Source organism: Gnatocerus cornutus, chromosome 6, assembly GCF_029298725.1.
Source record: "Gnatocerus cornutus isolate USDA-ARS CGAHR chromosome 6, icGnaCorn1.1, whole genome shotgun sequence".
NCBI classification, from domain to species: domain Eukaryota; kingdom Metazoa; phylum Arthropoda; class Insecta; order Coleoptera; family Tenebrionidae; genus Gnatocerus; species Gnatocerus cornutus.
This window is the reverse complement of record NC_142238.1, coordinates 17,454,742-17,468,039: the sequence shown is the minus strand read 5'-3', so window position 1 is coordinate 17,468,039 and position 13,298 is coordinate 17,454,742. Positions and strand designations below refer to the sequence as shown.

General features: G+C 37.9%; 4 protein-coding genes across 6 annotated transcripts; all 4 read right to left on the bottom strand.

Moving 5' to 3' along the window:
- Positions 1-45: 45 nt before the first annotated feature.
- Positions 46-3,515, bottom strand: LOC148173540 (formin-binding protein 4-like). 2 transcript variants are annotated; one of them, XM_088038127.1, is made up of 9 exons: positions 3,430-3,515; positions 3,031-3,379; positions 2,915-2,984; positions 1,938-2,684; positions 1,759-1,892; positions 567-802; positions 407-516; positions 207-362; positions 46-160 (listed from the first exon to the last, which is right to left on the bottom strand). In XM_088038127.1, the coding sequence occupies exons 1-9, from the start codon at positions 3,500-3,502 to the stop codon at positions 68-70; spliced, it is 1,968 nt and encodes a 655-aa protein (XP_087894253.1). In that variant the 5' UTR covers positions 3,503-3,515; the 3' UTR covers positions 46-67. The 2 variants fall into 2 exon arrangements, with proteins under 2 accessions (XP_087894253.1, XP_087894252.1); XM_088038126.1 differs by having other exon boundaries at positions 3,427-3,512.
- A 118-nt stretch (positions 3,516-3,633) lies between these two features.
- Positions 3,634-5,490, bottom strand: mus81 (mus81 structure-specific endonuclease subunit). The gene is made up of 4 exons (XM_088038128.1): positions 4,559-5,490; positions 4,089-4,512; positions 3,928-4,041; positions 3,634-3,879 (listed from the first exon to the last, which is right to left on the bottom strand). Exons 1-4 carry the CDS (start codon positions 5,401-5,403, stop codon positions 3,634-3,636), a joined length of 1,629 nt encoding a protein of 542 aa, XP_087894254.1. The 5' UTR covers positions 5,404-5,490.
- Positions 5,491-5,765: 275 nt separating this feature from the next.
- Roe1 (grpE protein homolog, mitochondrial Roe1) lies at positions 5,766-6,719 on the bottom strand. The gene is made up of 4 exons (XM_088039374.1): positions 6,636-6,719; positions 6,413-6,584; positions 6,048-6,365; positions 5,766-6,003 (listed from the first exon to the last, which is right to left on the bottom strand). Exons 1-4 carry the CDS (start codon positions 6,707-6,709, stop codon positions 5,899-5,901), a joined length of 669 nt encoding a protein of 222 aa, XP_087895500.1. The 5' UTR covers positions 6,710-6,719; the 3' UTR covers positions 5,766-5,898.
- Positions 6,720-7,811: 1,092 nt separating this feature from the next.
- Positions 7,812-13,298, bottom strand: mura (ring finger protein murashka). Of its 2 annotated transcripts, none has more exons than XM_088038965.1 (9): positions 13,173-13,298; positions 12,586-12,760; positions 12,412-12,539; positions 12,114-12,365; positions 11,852-12,063; positions 10,525-10,665; positions 9,936-10,477; positions 9,576-9,882; positions 7,812-9,464 (listed from the first exon to the last, which is right to left on the bottom strand). In XM_088038965.1, the coding sequence occupies exons 2-9, from the start codon at positions 12,747-12,749 to the stop codon at positions 9,402-9,404; spliced, it is 1,809 nt and encodes a 602-aa protein (XP_087895091.1). In that variant the 5' UTR covers positions 12,750-12,760; positions 13,173-13,298; the 3' UTR covers positions 7,812-9,401. The 2 variants fall into 2 exon arrangements, with proteins under 2 accessions (XP_087895091.1, XP_087895090.1); XM_088038964.1 differs by lacking the exon at positions 13,173-13,298 and adding an exon at positions 12,811-13,163.

Below are 13,298 nucleotides of genomic sequence, written 5' to 3'. Positions count from 1 at the left end.
CAAATTTCACCCCAAAAATCTAATGCAAGTAATTAAAACTTCCAATTAACAGACTTAAAATTTATTATCACTCATTGTAAGACATTTGTACATTTTTCCACTTTTCTACCAATTTGGATACGCCTTTCTTCTTCATAGCTATTCCCTGAGCTAGTTTCACCTAAAAGCCAAATTTTAAAACTTTACATGTCTAATAAATAACTAACTTTTGTTTTCTTCTTTTTTTTCGTGGGTTCCGCAACTTCTGTGCTTGTTTCGCCCTTAGCTTCCGCACTGATTGGAGGAGAGTTGCTAGTTTCAATAGCAGCGATATCCGAGTAAAACGAACTGAGAACATCATTCATATCACTGCTTTTACCCTCCTGAAATAAATCATTTAGAAAAGAACTAAACAGAGTTGTCACACCTTTGCTTTAGCATCAAACACATCCACTCCCGGTGGGAGTGGTTCTCCGTTGCTATCATACTTTTCCGCCAACGGCAGCGCTTCTTTTGCCTCAGGAGGTAGAGGAATATCTACAATTCAAACTCAATTAAACCAATCAAAAGTCGTTTTTTTTACTCACCACATTTTTTGCTTTTAGAAGTTTTACAATCACTGATGGTGGGAGGAGGTGGCGGACTAGGGCTACCTATCACTGGAGGTAGAGGCGGTGACATGTGAATCGTTGACTCCACCCCATTTGGTGGGGGCGTGGTACAAATATCCATGGCCTCGTCACACACAGTTACGTCTGCTTGGGGATACTCCCATTGGCTCTCCCCTGTCGCCGCATTTTGGTAATAGTAACGTTTATGTGCCCTAAAACACCACCAAAACGATCTCACAGATGGCAATTGGGACTTGTTTTTTGTGGCGCCAGAAATGTCTTTAAGCTGGCTTCATCAAGACTGATTTGATTGATGAAACTTGCCTTTCGTAATTACGTCTAAACAAGCAGTTTCGCTTTTCCTGCATGTTATACTATACCTGGTCGGACATTAATGATTTTTAATAATAATTTAAAACTATGAATTTAAGGTAAAAGGTCTTCTGGTCCTGCATGTTGAGGAATCGGAGTTTCTTGTCCTCGACCTACACATAAAAACAAGATTAATAAACAAGATAAAAAAAATGGGGGAATAATAGAAAATCTTATTAACATTATTGCTAAGAAAAATATCTACAAACCTGATTGGATTTTATAAATTATTATAAAAGCTTCAACTTGGAAGCTCAAGTGTTGAGAAGACTTCAAATTTTAAGGCAATTCATAAGTTTGAAATCAGAAGTTGCAATTTAAAAGACTTTAACTAAATAAATTTAATTAAATAGCTGTGGTGCAGTTATTTTACCGCGAAGGTAAGTTTTTTATTATTTTTTACAACTTCTAACGTATTTATTAAATATTCTATGACAATTTTAATTCGTTTTTCATCGATTCTTTTCCCTTTTTGACCCTTTGATAAAACTTTTGTTACTTATTTTCCTCAGGCTATTTTAATTATTACAACTTTATTCTAATCTGACTAAACTCCCCAAATGACGTCATTTCCTTCTCCAGTCATACCTTGCAGTCTTTGTACCATGAAACTAAACTGTCGCTTTACAATTTACGAATTAAACTACAGTAAAATCAAAATATTCCTCACCTGTGCTTTATCGGGCATCTTCAGTCCGCTACGTCGAAAAAAAAAATTGGATGGGGTGAAAGGATATGGGTTTAAAAAAAAAAGACGAAAATCTGGACCATAGTAAACTAACAACACGTGTCGTACCTATCCCACTGTAGAAGCCAACCCTCCGGCGTCGTTTCTTTTTCAAGTTTCACAAGGTCGGAACACGTCTCCTCCAACCATGTTCTTAAGTAGTTCTGTTTCAAGTCACCGGATTTTAATGCAGTGTGCAACGTCTGAAATAAAAAGTTAACAAAAGCGCGATTTTCTTTCTGTAAAACCTCAATTTGTATGAGCATCACTTGCACCGGTGAGACTTGGTCGCGACCTTCGCTGAGAAATCCTAGTTTTTCCTTCAATGTCGTGTACGTTTCCTCAATTTCCTTTAGCATCTTTTCGGACTTTTCCTCAGTTTCCTCTTTCGCGGATGGAGGGTTTAAAACGTCAGCTTTTACGAACATAACACCGCCACTTTTAAAACCGGGATATGTGCTACCGACCCCTGTTGAATTATCCCCGCTGTTGCTATCGCTCGAAAAACCCAGTCCTTTGCGCTCCGAGTCTTCCTCAGGCTTTGGTTTTTTCCCGGTGTTGACTAAGGCTACCCCAATTCGTCGTTTTCGTTGAAAGATTTTGGGATCGAATCCTTGTTCTCCATCAGGAGTTTTAGGAGACTCAACAAAATCCTTAATATCAATGGGTTTGGTTACAGGAAATAGGGTACTATGTGAAATCTTATCCTGCGGTGGCGGTGGAGCTATCAAAAAGTTCGTTTTGGCGATTTCCACGTCTGTTTCGTCCTCGGAGTCGCTGTAACCAGCAACTAGAGAGAACTGGGGCGTTTCTTTTGACTCTTTTATAACTTCTTTCTCTTTGTGTTTATCAGTGATCTGTTTTACTTCTAAAGGAACTTCACCGCCGAGTTTTTTCAATTCTGATGCTTTTTTCTGGATCTTTGTAAGAATGTCGAGATCGTCTTCGTCGTCAGAGGTTGATGTTGGGGTTTGGGGGGGTTTTAAACCATTAGCCTGAAATTTTGGTGAAGTTAAAGCGCGAAAATGTACGTGAAAGGGCCTCAGGAGCTGCGAATTCTCTACTGTAACATGACAGGGAAACTCTAGCAGTAGACTCATCATAGGCAAATATTGCTTTATCGTCAGATTGAAAACTTATTGGTCATTTGTAGGAATTCCTACATCAAATGATTATATCATCATTTTTTCTGATTGTTTAGTTTGGAATGTATTTGTATGCCTACCTTACTATCTTTCACTTGTTCCTCCTCTGACTCACTACCACCCCCATAAGATGAAATTAGAACAACTTTCCTGTAAAGCAAAACTGAAGAAAACTTTTCAGCAACCATTTACTTACTCTTCCTCTAAATCACTCTTTGCAGTCTTCTTATACACACTCTTTTCTTCTTTGCAATGAGACCTAACTTCACTAGCCCCCTTATTAACCTTTAAATTTGAATCTTTAGTCACAGTATCTGCACATTCTCCGATTTTATATATTTTAATGGCATCTGAGACAGGCGGTAAACTGCTAGTGCTAGGAAAAAGAGGTGCTGTTCTTGGTGGTATATACAAATTGGTAGATTTCTTAGGTTTTGACTTCTGATACGCTCGGTATTCTGTGGGCATATCCCAAGTAACCTCGTTCGTTTTAGTGTTCCAGTAATAATAGTACCCACTCTCTTCATCATAACACTTTTCCCAAACTGCAACAAAATGAATAGAACTTAAAAAGGTAAAATCGAGCATTTACCACTTTCTGCTTTGTTGTCACCAAGGGGGGCAATTTCGTCAATTTCACTAAGAAAATCATTCACCCGTGCATCCATTTTTACAAGAAACAAATTCGTTTTACATTAAAACAACACGTAGTTCTCGACTAGTTTTTAGGTTAAGTTTATCGATTTATTACCAACATTATAAAAAATAAACATTTAAAAAGCGCGAAATATAAAAACAGTTAATAAGCGTTCCTACAGAAAAATTGATAAACGGTTAGACTCAAGACTGGTCCCACATTCTTTTTTGCTGCTCCATAGCGGATATTGGACAATAATTTTTCTTTTTCGGCGTCCTCTAGTTCATTGTAGGTTGCTTTTAACACCTGAGGAGTTGGATATTTTTCTACAATTGCAAGCGCCTTGTCCACGGACATTCCTTTAATTTGTATGAGCTGCCTTACAAACATTTCAGTTACTTTAAAGTGCTACAACAGAATTTTGTTAATAAAAAAAAAGAAAACAGTACAACCTACTTTTGATTTAGCTGAGCTTTGATTAAACTCTTTGAAAAGCATGAGATGTATAAGATCATCTTCAAGTACCAAAGGCGGAAGATCTTCTTTAGGGCAGCTCACCAAAGTTTTTTTCTACGAAAATTTCAGTTTAATCTGTCATAATACATATTTTTCAGTACCTTAAATAAATTTGTTAGGAACGTGGTCATGGACTCTAAATATTCACAAGACGACTTGGTACTATCTGTATATTTCACAGTAAAACCATCGTGAACCAAAGTGTTTACTGCTGCTTGGAATAGAGTGGTAATGGGCAAACCAACATGTTCATTTCTCCCATAACTTTCTACCAAATAAATCAAATTTCGAATGCCACACTGTTTCAATCTAAATTTCTGTTCATGGAACCTAGCATCTTTGATACTCTCCCCAAGATCATCCATTCTTTTCCTCTCAATTATGTAAGGTAGCACCCATTCATTGCCAAGATTATCGCGACAAATCCACGTGTAATCCCCAATTTTTAAATGTCTAACTTCATGGCATACCCCTAGATTTTTTAGATCCATGATTATAGGATCATGTTCAACATCTCCTTTGCTCCTGAAACCAAAATGAAATTAGGTGAAAATGTAGTCTGTTGTGGTACCCATTAAGTTCTTGCGTATCAACCAAAAGAATAATCTGAAATGAATCAGGAGCTGCAATGACACACTCATGACTACTGTTTTGACTGGAAGTGCTTGCAGTTGATGGTGTGGGCTTCAATTTTCCTGAAGATGGGACTTTTGATACTGTTGAAGTCTTATCCTCTTGTGTTAACAAAGTAGAATTGAGCATAAAGTCGTTTTTTTCTTCTTGTTTCTTAAATTCTTCAACTTTTTGTAGGACATAGAGTTTATCAGCTAATTCAGATCCTTCTTTTGTAAGTTTAAATTTTGCAGGGTTCCCTTGCTTGTGTACTAGACTCTTCTCTAACAAAGTCCTCATAGAAGACCAGCCTGTATATTGAGTATCTGGCCCTGACTTAGTAAAAGATACATTACAAATTCTTTGCCCTTGTTCAATAATTTCACTCTTTGTCATAAATTCTGATTCTGAACAATTTTCATACAAAGTTACGAGTATTGCAAAAGCCCCTGAGCCGAGCTTTGGTATATATTCTTTGGGACTCGCTTGAGGAGTTTTCGGCTTAGAAGGGCCCTGACTAGAGGAAGCCACAGCATTTCCATTTTCAGATTTATGTTCTTTCAGTTTATCATCTAACATTTTGCAAAGCCTGTCCCCAAAACCCTTAAGTATTTTACAGTCTTTTCCAGACTTCAAGGGTAGAGGATATTGCCTTAAAGTCCGTAAAGCCAGTGAAAAACAGTACTGCATTTTGGAGTCTTGTTCTTTGGCTTTGTCTCTCCATTCTATCAACCATTGCTCGAAAAGGGGGTTAGGTTGTTTGTGCTTTACTGTAACTCGCTGTTTATTGACATTTTTGGCCATTTTACACACATAAACAACATATAAACCAACAAAATCGAAAACATAAACACGAAATTTGAACTTGGGACAATATGAACTACACAAATTTGACATATGAGATTTGGAACTACCCTACAAGTTTAGATAGAACTACAAAAATTGTGTATTTGAACTAAAAAAATTTAGTTTGTTAATTAAAAAATTGACAAAGAATATATGTTAAAAAAATGTGCATGATTACCTCCGAATATTATAATAAGGCAGTTTGGAATAAGAAAGTTGTGATCTACAAAAAAACTGAGTTGTTAGGTAACCAACAATACACCACTGCCAGTGATTTTTTTTCATTGACGTTTACGCAAGGATCGTGGAAAAACACAAAATCTTATTATAAATTTATTTTCGACCTATTATTGTACATTTCTTTGTGAAGTAATAAAAATCACAATGCCACAACATAACAAAAACTTGCTCGCACATTAAATCTATTCACAACATCAGACTCAATTAGGCTAATTATTTGGAAACTCCTACTAAAGCCGGTCTTATCACTCGATCATGTAATTTATAGCCAATCTTTGAGACTACCACAACAGTTCCTGACTCTTTACCTTCAACTTCCTGCAACGAAAATTATAAAAAAGTCAACATTTTGTGTACAGTACCTGTTGGAATAAAGCTTCATGGAAATTGGGATTAAACTTTTCATTTAAAGGATTGACAGATTCTAAACCATGTCTTTTAAAAACAGACAGCAACTGAGCCTCTGTCATAACAAGCCCTTCATACAAGTTCTTTAAATGTGGATTCTTATCACTGATTTCTTCTTTGGGTATAGTGTCAGTGGCTTTATTTAACACATCAGCCACATCTAGCAAATCCTTGCAAAAACTCTGAATTCCAAAAATTTTAGCTTCAGAGATTTGCTTAGTCAGCCTGTTTCTTAAGTTTTCTCCATCAGCCAGAGCTCTCTTGTACTTGTCCTGCATCAAACATGAATAAAAATGAGTTTTTTAATAAAAACACTCACTAGAAGCTCATTGTTTTTCTCAGTAAGTTGTGTAATCTCCTTGTTTAACCTCACTACTTCTTCATTACCAGGGGGCTGTTCCCCAGAGGAAGGTGGAGGACTTTGACCCTGTTGTTGCGCTGTTTGTTCTCCGGGGGCATTATTTCGTCTAAAGTTCGTAGTAGCAATATACCTACAAAGTCATGCCACATTACACCATTACCAAAAACCGCCCCCAAACTACCTCGAGTTGAAAAGCACACCCTCACTGAACACCTGAGCATATTTTAGAACACCCCGTATTCCAACCAACGACATTTTCGAAAAAATCGCTTTTTAAAAAAGTCGTGAATGATAACTTTTGACAAGGTTATTCGTCATTCAGCATGGGCCACCACTGTTGCCAACCAAACAGTAATCACAATAACCTTCGTGTCAGTTCTTCGCCAGTTTTCAAGGTGAGGAGATCACAAAATAAACGCGAGTTGTTTTCCCGTGCGTTGAAAAGTCTCGACGAAACCAAATAATTTAAAAATGAGTTTTTCCGAAAAAGTAGTTTTGATAACCGGCGCGAGTTCCGGCATCGGCGCTGCTGCAGCTATCAATTTTTCAAAATTAGGCGCGAAGCTTGCTTTAACCGGGCGCAACTCCCAAAATCTCTCAAAAACGGCGGAACAGTGTGCCACCAAACCTTTGTTGATTCTAGCCGATGTGTGTAAGGAAGAAGATGTTCGTAAAATCATCGAAACAACTATACAACATTATGGGAAACTTCACGTTCTTGTTAACAATGCCGGGATTATCGAAGCTGGAGGGATTGAAAATACGAGCTTGGAGCAATACGACCGGATGTTTAACATTAATGTGAGGTCGGTGTACCACCTTACAATGCTAGCAGTTCCGCATTTGGTAAAAACAAAAGGAAACATTGTTAATGTTTCCAGTGTAACTGGAATACGGGCATCTGCAGGTGTTTTGGCTTATTGCATGTCGAAATCCGCTGTGGATCAGTTTACACAGTGTGTAGCTCTAGATTTGGCTGCCAAGCAAGTTAGAGTTAACAGTGTTAATCCAGGAGTAGTTGTCACTAATTTGCACAAACGTGGAGGAATGGGAGAGCAACAATACAATGAATTTCTCAAGAGGTGTGAAGTTACCCATCCTCTTGGAAGACCCGGACAGGCTGAAGAAGTTGCTAAAACAATTGCATTTTTGGCTAGTGATGATGCTAGCTTTATCACAGGAGCCGTTCTGCCTGTTGATGGAGGAAGACAACTTCTCTGCCCACGCTAATCGCATTTCTTTGGAGATTTTGTAGTTATTTTGTAACTTTGCCACAATAAAATTTTCTATTTCATAAATGGTGAATGCGCCGGGCGATTTTTTTAAATATTCTTGGGAAGTTCTGTAAAGGAAAATGTTTCTTTTAAATATTTTATTGAAATAAGAACTAGTATAGTAGCCACTAGAAGCTCCTATGAATACATAAATATTAAAATCCACTAAAAGCAAAAGTATCACTTAGGTATTCACGTTCACAAAAATACAATCTATAGTTTGATTATGCGGCAATTGCTAATGTGAATGCCTTAGAATATTAATATTGCTAGTTTATGTTTGAAAAAATGCTAAAATGACTTTCATATTGCACTTGTGTCTGAGATATGTGTATACTGAACAACAACGGCACCCTCAATGAGTATTTTTCAAAATTGCGATGAAACCACACAAATTACAAATTTAAATATCATTGCTAACCCAAAACAATTTTATTTTCCACCAGTAAAATGGCTTCTTTCTAAACAATTCCATTCCCTAACATATACATAATTGAGCAAAATAAACAATACAACAAATATAGCCATTTTTATCGGGACTGTACAAAAACCACGCCAAACATCACAACCTTCCCATTAATATCTGCGACATTAAACTGAAAGCAATGCAAGCACTTTGTGACAAATCCATTAAACCACAACAAACGAGGGTGCTTGTAACAAATAAAGGCCATTTTTTAAATGTTGTTGTAGATATACCAACTGCCACAAAAGTTTCCAAACTAAACTACGCGCTACAGGAGACAAAAAGTATAAAGAAAAACTTTAAAGCTACTCGAACGAAAACAACACATCTTTTGAGGCAGTCCTGCGTACCACTTTAAATTTATATCTTTTTAAAAATGTAGTGCAAATCAAAAGAAATGGCAGATGTTGAATTGTACAATATAAAGGCACACCTATTACATTAAATTATTCTCTGTACAATAATTACCACTCGATAAAATTTAATTTGTCTAACAATGTTGAAAATGACATTAAAAGCATTGAATTGTACTGCAATATTACCGAGAAAATACGTGGTACAAATTTAAATCATTAAGTACAAATATCCCTATCAAAAGTTTGTTAAAATCAAATTTTACGTATAGCATAGTGTAGTTAAAGCATGTGTGCAAGGACATCGTATTTGTAACGTTCTTTAGGAAAGCGAAACAAGCCCAAAATTTAGAACTAAACCTAAAGCCCGGTTTACGCCGGACAAACACAGTATAATTAACGATAAGCACTTACGTAACCATAACAAATTAAAACACTACACAACGAACAACATGTGGAAGATCATGTACACGGTACATTCGCTAAACTTAAAACAATAAAAAATGTACAGATAAACGTCGATTAACGCAAAACAGAATTTCGTTTGATTGCAAAATTTGACGTCTCTGTCATATTAGAGGTAGTTACAATGAAGAATTAGGTGTACGACATTGACACATGATTACAGACACTAGAAAAAAATGTGGCTCACCTAAATCTTACTGACAAATGCTAACAAGTAAGCTTACAATAACTACCAGATCAGTAAAATAGGAAGTGTTAACACATATATATTTTTGTTTATTAGTGTTATTATAAATCTATTACTGGCAAACTAATGGCACCTGACGGAACAAAACTTCAAATTCTGCAAATTTTTCAAATAAGGTTATTGTTGGTAGGGCAATGAGGATCTAATCGCTAGTATTGAAGTAGTCTGAAGCATTCCCGCGACAAATCGGGCAGGTTCTGTTTGACTGAAAAACAAAACAATTTTTAGACGAGCCTTCATTTATTTTTGCAAGTTGGCAAACTGTCAGACCAACCGACTTAATTTTTCAAACATGTACACTACTTAATATACTTACTCTGAGCCACTTATCGATACATTTGGCATGGAACTCGTGTGAGCAGGGCAGGACTCTGAGCACTTGTCGGGCTTCAAAATCGCACATACAAACGACGCACGACGTTTGATCCCCCTGATGTGTGTCAGCATTAAATTTGTAGCTAAGAAGCGATTCGATCTCCAGTTTTCCTAAACCGCGTGGTTTCGCTTCACCCAGTTGTTCTGCCAGATTCAACAAAGCTTCATAGTTCTCCGTCTCTGTTGTGTCTGAACTACTGAGATCGGTTTGGCTGAAGGGAGACATTGGCGGGTTTGAAAACATGGCGCTGAAAAAGTTTCATAGAAACGTTCCAAGTTTTTCCTTTTTTTATGAACTTACAGGAAATGCAGCAGGAAGCCCGAATACTGCGCCGGCGTGGAAATAATAGGAGGATTGTGATGCCAACGCGTCCTCGGAGGTTGCAACCTGGGATTTCTATGCTGCCTAGACCTCGCATGCAGCAATTCTAATTGATTTCCTCTAGTTTCCGCCGAAAGGAACAAAGAAGCCGGCGGTGTAACCTGGATTGGAGAGACATGAAGAGGCGGCGCTCCATGCAACGCGGAGTGTGTGTGGGAATGATGGTCGTTGAGAAGCTCCAACTCGAGACTGTCAGGTCTTTGAGGTGGTAAGTGTTGGCTGTAATGCTGGTTAGAGACGGAGAGGGCACTAGGAGGTGTAGGGAATCCTCCGTATCCTTGATGTGGAAGACAGCCGGGGAATTGCTGAGGTACGAGCTGGTGAGGCGCTTGGTACATATTGTGCATATGACAACTGTGCATGTGAGGAGGAGCACCCGGGGGAGCCGTACATAAGGATATGTGTGGAGGAGAGGGATAACTCCACATCGCTTCATGGTTCATTGGAATTGTCACCGGCACCTAAGAATCATCTTGTTTTTTTGTGTCACGAGAGACTTAAAGCTTACCTGGTTGATGTCCATCATTACGGTGGACTGGTGAGGGTGGGCGTGAGCAACTGGCGGAGGACTTGGTAGAAAAGGTTGGTGATGTGGGTGGATGAAATCGTTTCTGTCTCGGTACCTCGGGCGCCGCAGAGGAGGACTTCCCTAGGTAAAAAGACAGAAGAAATAAGAAAATTAGTTGTGACCGCGCCTTTTTTGCCAATATAATACCCATATACAGTATCCAGATAACGAGCATCAGCAACCAGAGAAGAACAAATTGTTATTACATAAATATAAATAATTACCGATCTGTTGGTACTACACAAATACATGTGGTCAAAGTGAATTAAAATCATATTCCATAAATAAGTAGGACAATAACTGAGTTATTATCGACGGAGCCTGTCATTCTGCTTATCCATTTCCTTCATAGAGTGATTACAACTAGTACAAAAAATAGAAAATTGAAAAGTCCGAGTCTTAAATGAGCGGTGAACAAGAATATGAAAACATTTTACATAACTGCAAACCCAAAATATCACTTGCCTGTAAAAAATGCATGTCTCACTGAAACTGTCTGTTCTTTATTTAAAAAAATGTAATGACGTAACCACATTTCTAAGGACGATTAGATAGAATTGCAAATAATGTGTAATACATGTAGTACTGTTGATTTTTTGGGCAAACTTTCAACAAATCTTAACCAACAGAATTGCAATAACTGATAATTATACCAAAACTAATACATTTTAACAGAATATTCGCAAAATTCTTTAAGTGTAAATTAACACCTCTGTATACGTGTCCAAAAATATTCTTTTTATGCATATTGCAAATCCACCGTTGTTTTGTTTGTGCGGTTTTAAATAAAGGTAAAAACATCGGTTTTTGCATTCAAAATTCAAACAATTTAGCTAATTTCCATTGCATTCTGCTTCATTATTTTCAAAGTTAATTAATCATTTCTTGGAACCAGTTCGCACATATGAACTGGAGCTAAAATTTACACGTGTGTTTACTTGCGCAAGTGCTAAAATTAATCACTTCTGGCGTTCGCGCACTCAAAACAAAAGCATTTAGTATTGAACCAATGATTAATGGTCAATACGCACCTTATCTACCGTTATCAATATTTCAGTTGAATTCTAAAAATGGCTCGTGGTTTTGAAAATGCCTGAAGGGCGAATAAATATAAATTATCATGGCCAGAAAAATGTCTAGGCGTCTTTTGTTTACTTGGAAATATTATAGTAATGCCATCGCTTATAAAGCTCAAACAAAGACAATTTATCAGCTATATCTACGCATTTGCGTTGCAAAATTGTTCCTTTGAAACCTGTACACATACTTGCATATTATGGTGTGATGTGGAAGGGGGGTGCTGCCGTGGCGACCTTCTGGGGGGTGAGGCCGGTTGAGCATTGAGTTCAATATGATGGCCAGAACGCGACAAACGTCTGCGTTTTCGGGACGGACTTTCACTTTTAATACTTTCTTCTCCAGCTTGCCTATAAAACTGTGGTGAGTGCTGCTGGAAATGGACCGGACTCACCCGGACTTCTGTTAAAAAATACACCATCATAAATATCTGCACAAACTCCTGACTGTACCTCTGCCATGCCTCCTTTGCGAATTAGAAAAATCCATTAAATTTCTTTGGTGCATGACGTCCGGGGGTGTATTATTAATAATATTAGTTGAATTGTCACATATATTTATATGAAGGGGTGGAGAGATGTGGCGGCGATCTCCTAGACTGGGCATGTGACGCCTGTCATTATTATGGTAGTTTTGTATCGGGGCGTGTCGCCTCTCTGGAGCGTTGGATAAAGGAATGTGACGCCGATCTTGATGTTGGTGTCCTGAAAAGGGGACTGCTTACTTTGTCAGGGTGAGAAACGCGAGTACCTGAGGCTTCATTGTTGTAGTGAATGTGGCTGTTTCTTAACACTGGACTCAGCTGCGAGGGCACTTTGGGGTACCCGTGAACGTAGTTGGAGTCTTTTGGGCTCGTGTTGGGGGGTACTGAACATTCACTGGAGACTGTCGGGTTAGATGGGTTAGGTTAGAATTGATACTTACCCCCGGCTAAAGTTATTATCGTATTCCCTGCTGTAGTCTTTGGGGTAGCGGTTAGGCCACCGTTGGTGACCATGTGCATGGTTTGGTCTGCTTGGATGGTTGTTTGTATGCCTATTGAAGGACGAAGAGTTCCTTCGAGGTTGGTTGTGGTTGTTGGAATTCATTACAGCAATCACTAGAAAAGTGTTGTAGCTAACTAGCAGAAACAATAGACATTGAAACAACCTTGTAGCATATATACACTATCACTATTGAGTAAGACAGAATGAGTAATTTTATAAATTTGTAGTACACTATTGATCCAATAGGGGCATTGCACACTCACAATACAATTCTATTCAATAAACTGTCTCTGAAATCCACACAAACACATCTGCTTGGCGCTACGCCCCATCTTATTTGCACATGAGTGGGGAATTATTACGAATTTCTACAAATATGTTCTCAAGTATTGTGAAATCAGCTACGTACACCCTCCTAAGCTGTCACAACACCAACACAAACAAAGATGAGGGGTGGGGATACGATGTTAAAAAAAAACTGTGAATTTCACCAATTTACCACCAAGATCATCAATTTATACTTACAAAACGCACTATACTGATCAAATAATCAACAACAATTTAACCAAATCACGTTTCTTGGTGTATAATTTTAGATATTGAGCTCGCTATTTTAATTAGAGATATGAGTTACAGTGTGGCCATGACGGC

What these genes read in the sequence shown, in the direction of transcription:
- LOC148173540 (XM_088038126.1), bottom strand. Translation starts at nt 3,502, where the DNA reads ATGGATGCACGGGTGAATGATTTTCTTAGTGAAATTGACGAAATTGCC. An exon ending in TGATGCTCATACAAATTGAG is followed by an intron (nt 1,893 to 1,937) that starts GTTTTACAGAAA and finishes TTTTTATTTCAG; the next exon opens with ACGTTGCACACTGCATTAAA. An exon ending in TTCTAAAAGCAAAAAATGTG is followed by an intron (nt 517 to 566) that starts GTGAGTAAAAAA and finishes TTTGAATTGTAG; the next exon opens with ATATTCCTCTACCTCCTGAG.
- mus81 (XM_088038128.1), bottom strand. Translation starts at nt 5,403, where the DNA reads ATGGCCAAAAATGTCAATAAACAGCGAGTTACAGTAAAGCACAAACAA. An exon ending in TCCTAACAAATTTATTTAAG is followed by an intron (nt 4,042 to 4,088) that starts GTACTGAAAAAT and finishes AAATTTTCGTAG; the next exon opens with AAAAAAACTTTGGTGAGCTG. An exon ending in AAAGCTCAGCTAAATCAAAA is followed by an intron (nt 3,880 to 3,927) that starts GTAGGTTGTACT and finishes ATTCTGTTGTAG; the next exon opens with CACTTTAAAGTAACTGAAAT.
- Roe1 (XM_088039374.1), bottom strand. Translation starts at nt 6,709, where the DNA reads ATGTCGTTGGTTGGAATACGGGGTGTTCTAAAATATGCTCAGGTGTTC. An exon ending in AGAAAAACAATGAGCTTCTA is followed by an intron (nt 6,366 to 6,412) that starts GTGAGTGTTTTT and finishes TGTTTGATGCAG; the next exon opens with GACAAGTACAAGAGAGCTCT. An exon ending in ATGAAGCTTTATTCCAACAG is followed by an intron (nt 6,004 to 6,047) that starts GTACTGTACACA and finishes TTTTCGTTGCAG; the next exon opens with GAAGTTGAAGGTAAAGAGTC.
- mura (XM_088038964.1), bottom strand. An exon ending in GCAAAGGAGGCATGGCAGAG is followed by an intron (nt 12,064 to 12,113) that starts GTACAGTCAGGA and finishes ATTTTTTAACAG; the next exon opens with AAGTCCGGGTGAGTCCGGTC. An exon ending in GGCTTCCTGCTGCATTTCCT is followed by an intron (nt 9,883 to 9,935) that starts GTAAGTTCATAA and finishes AAACTTTTTCAG; the next exon opens with CGCCATGTTTTCAAACCCGC.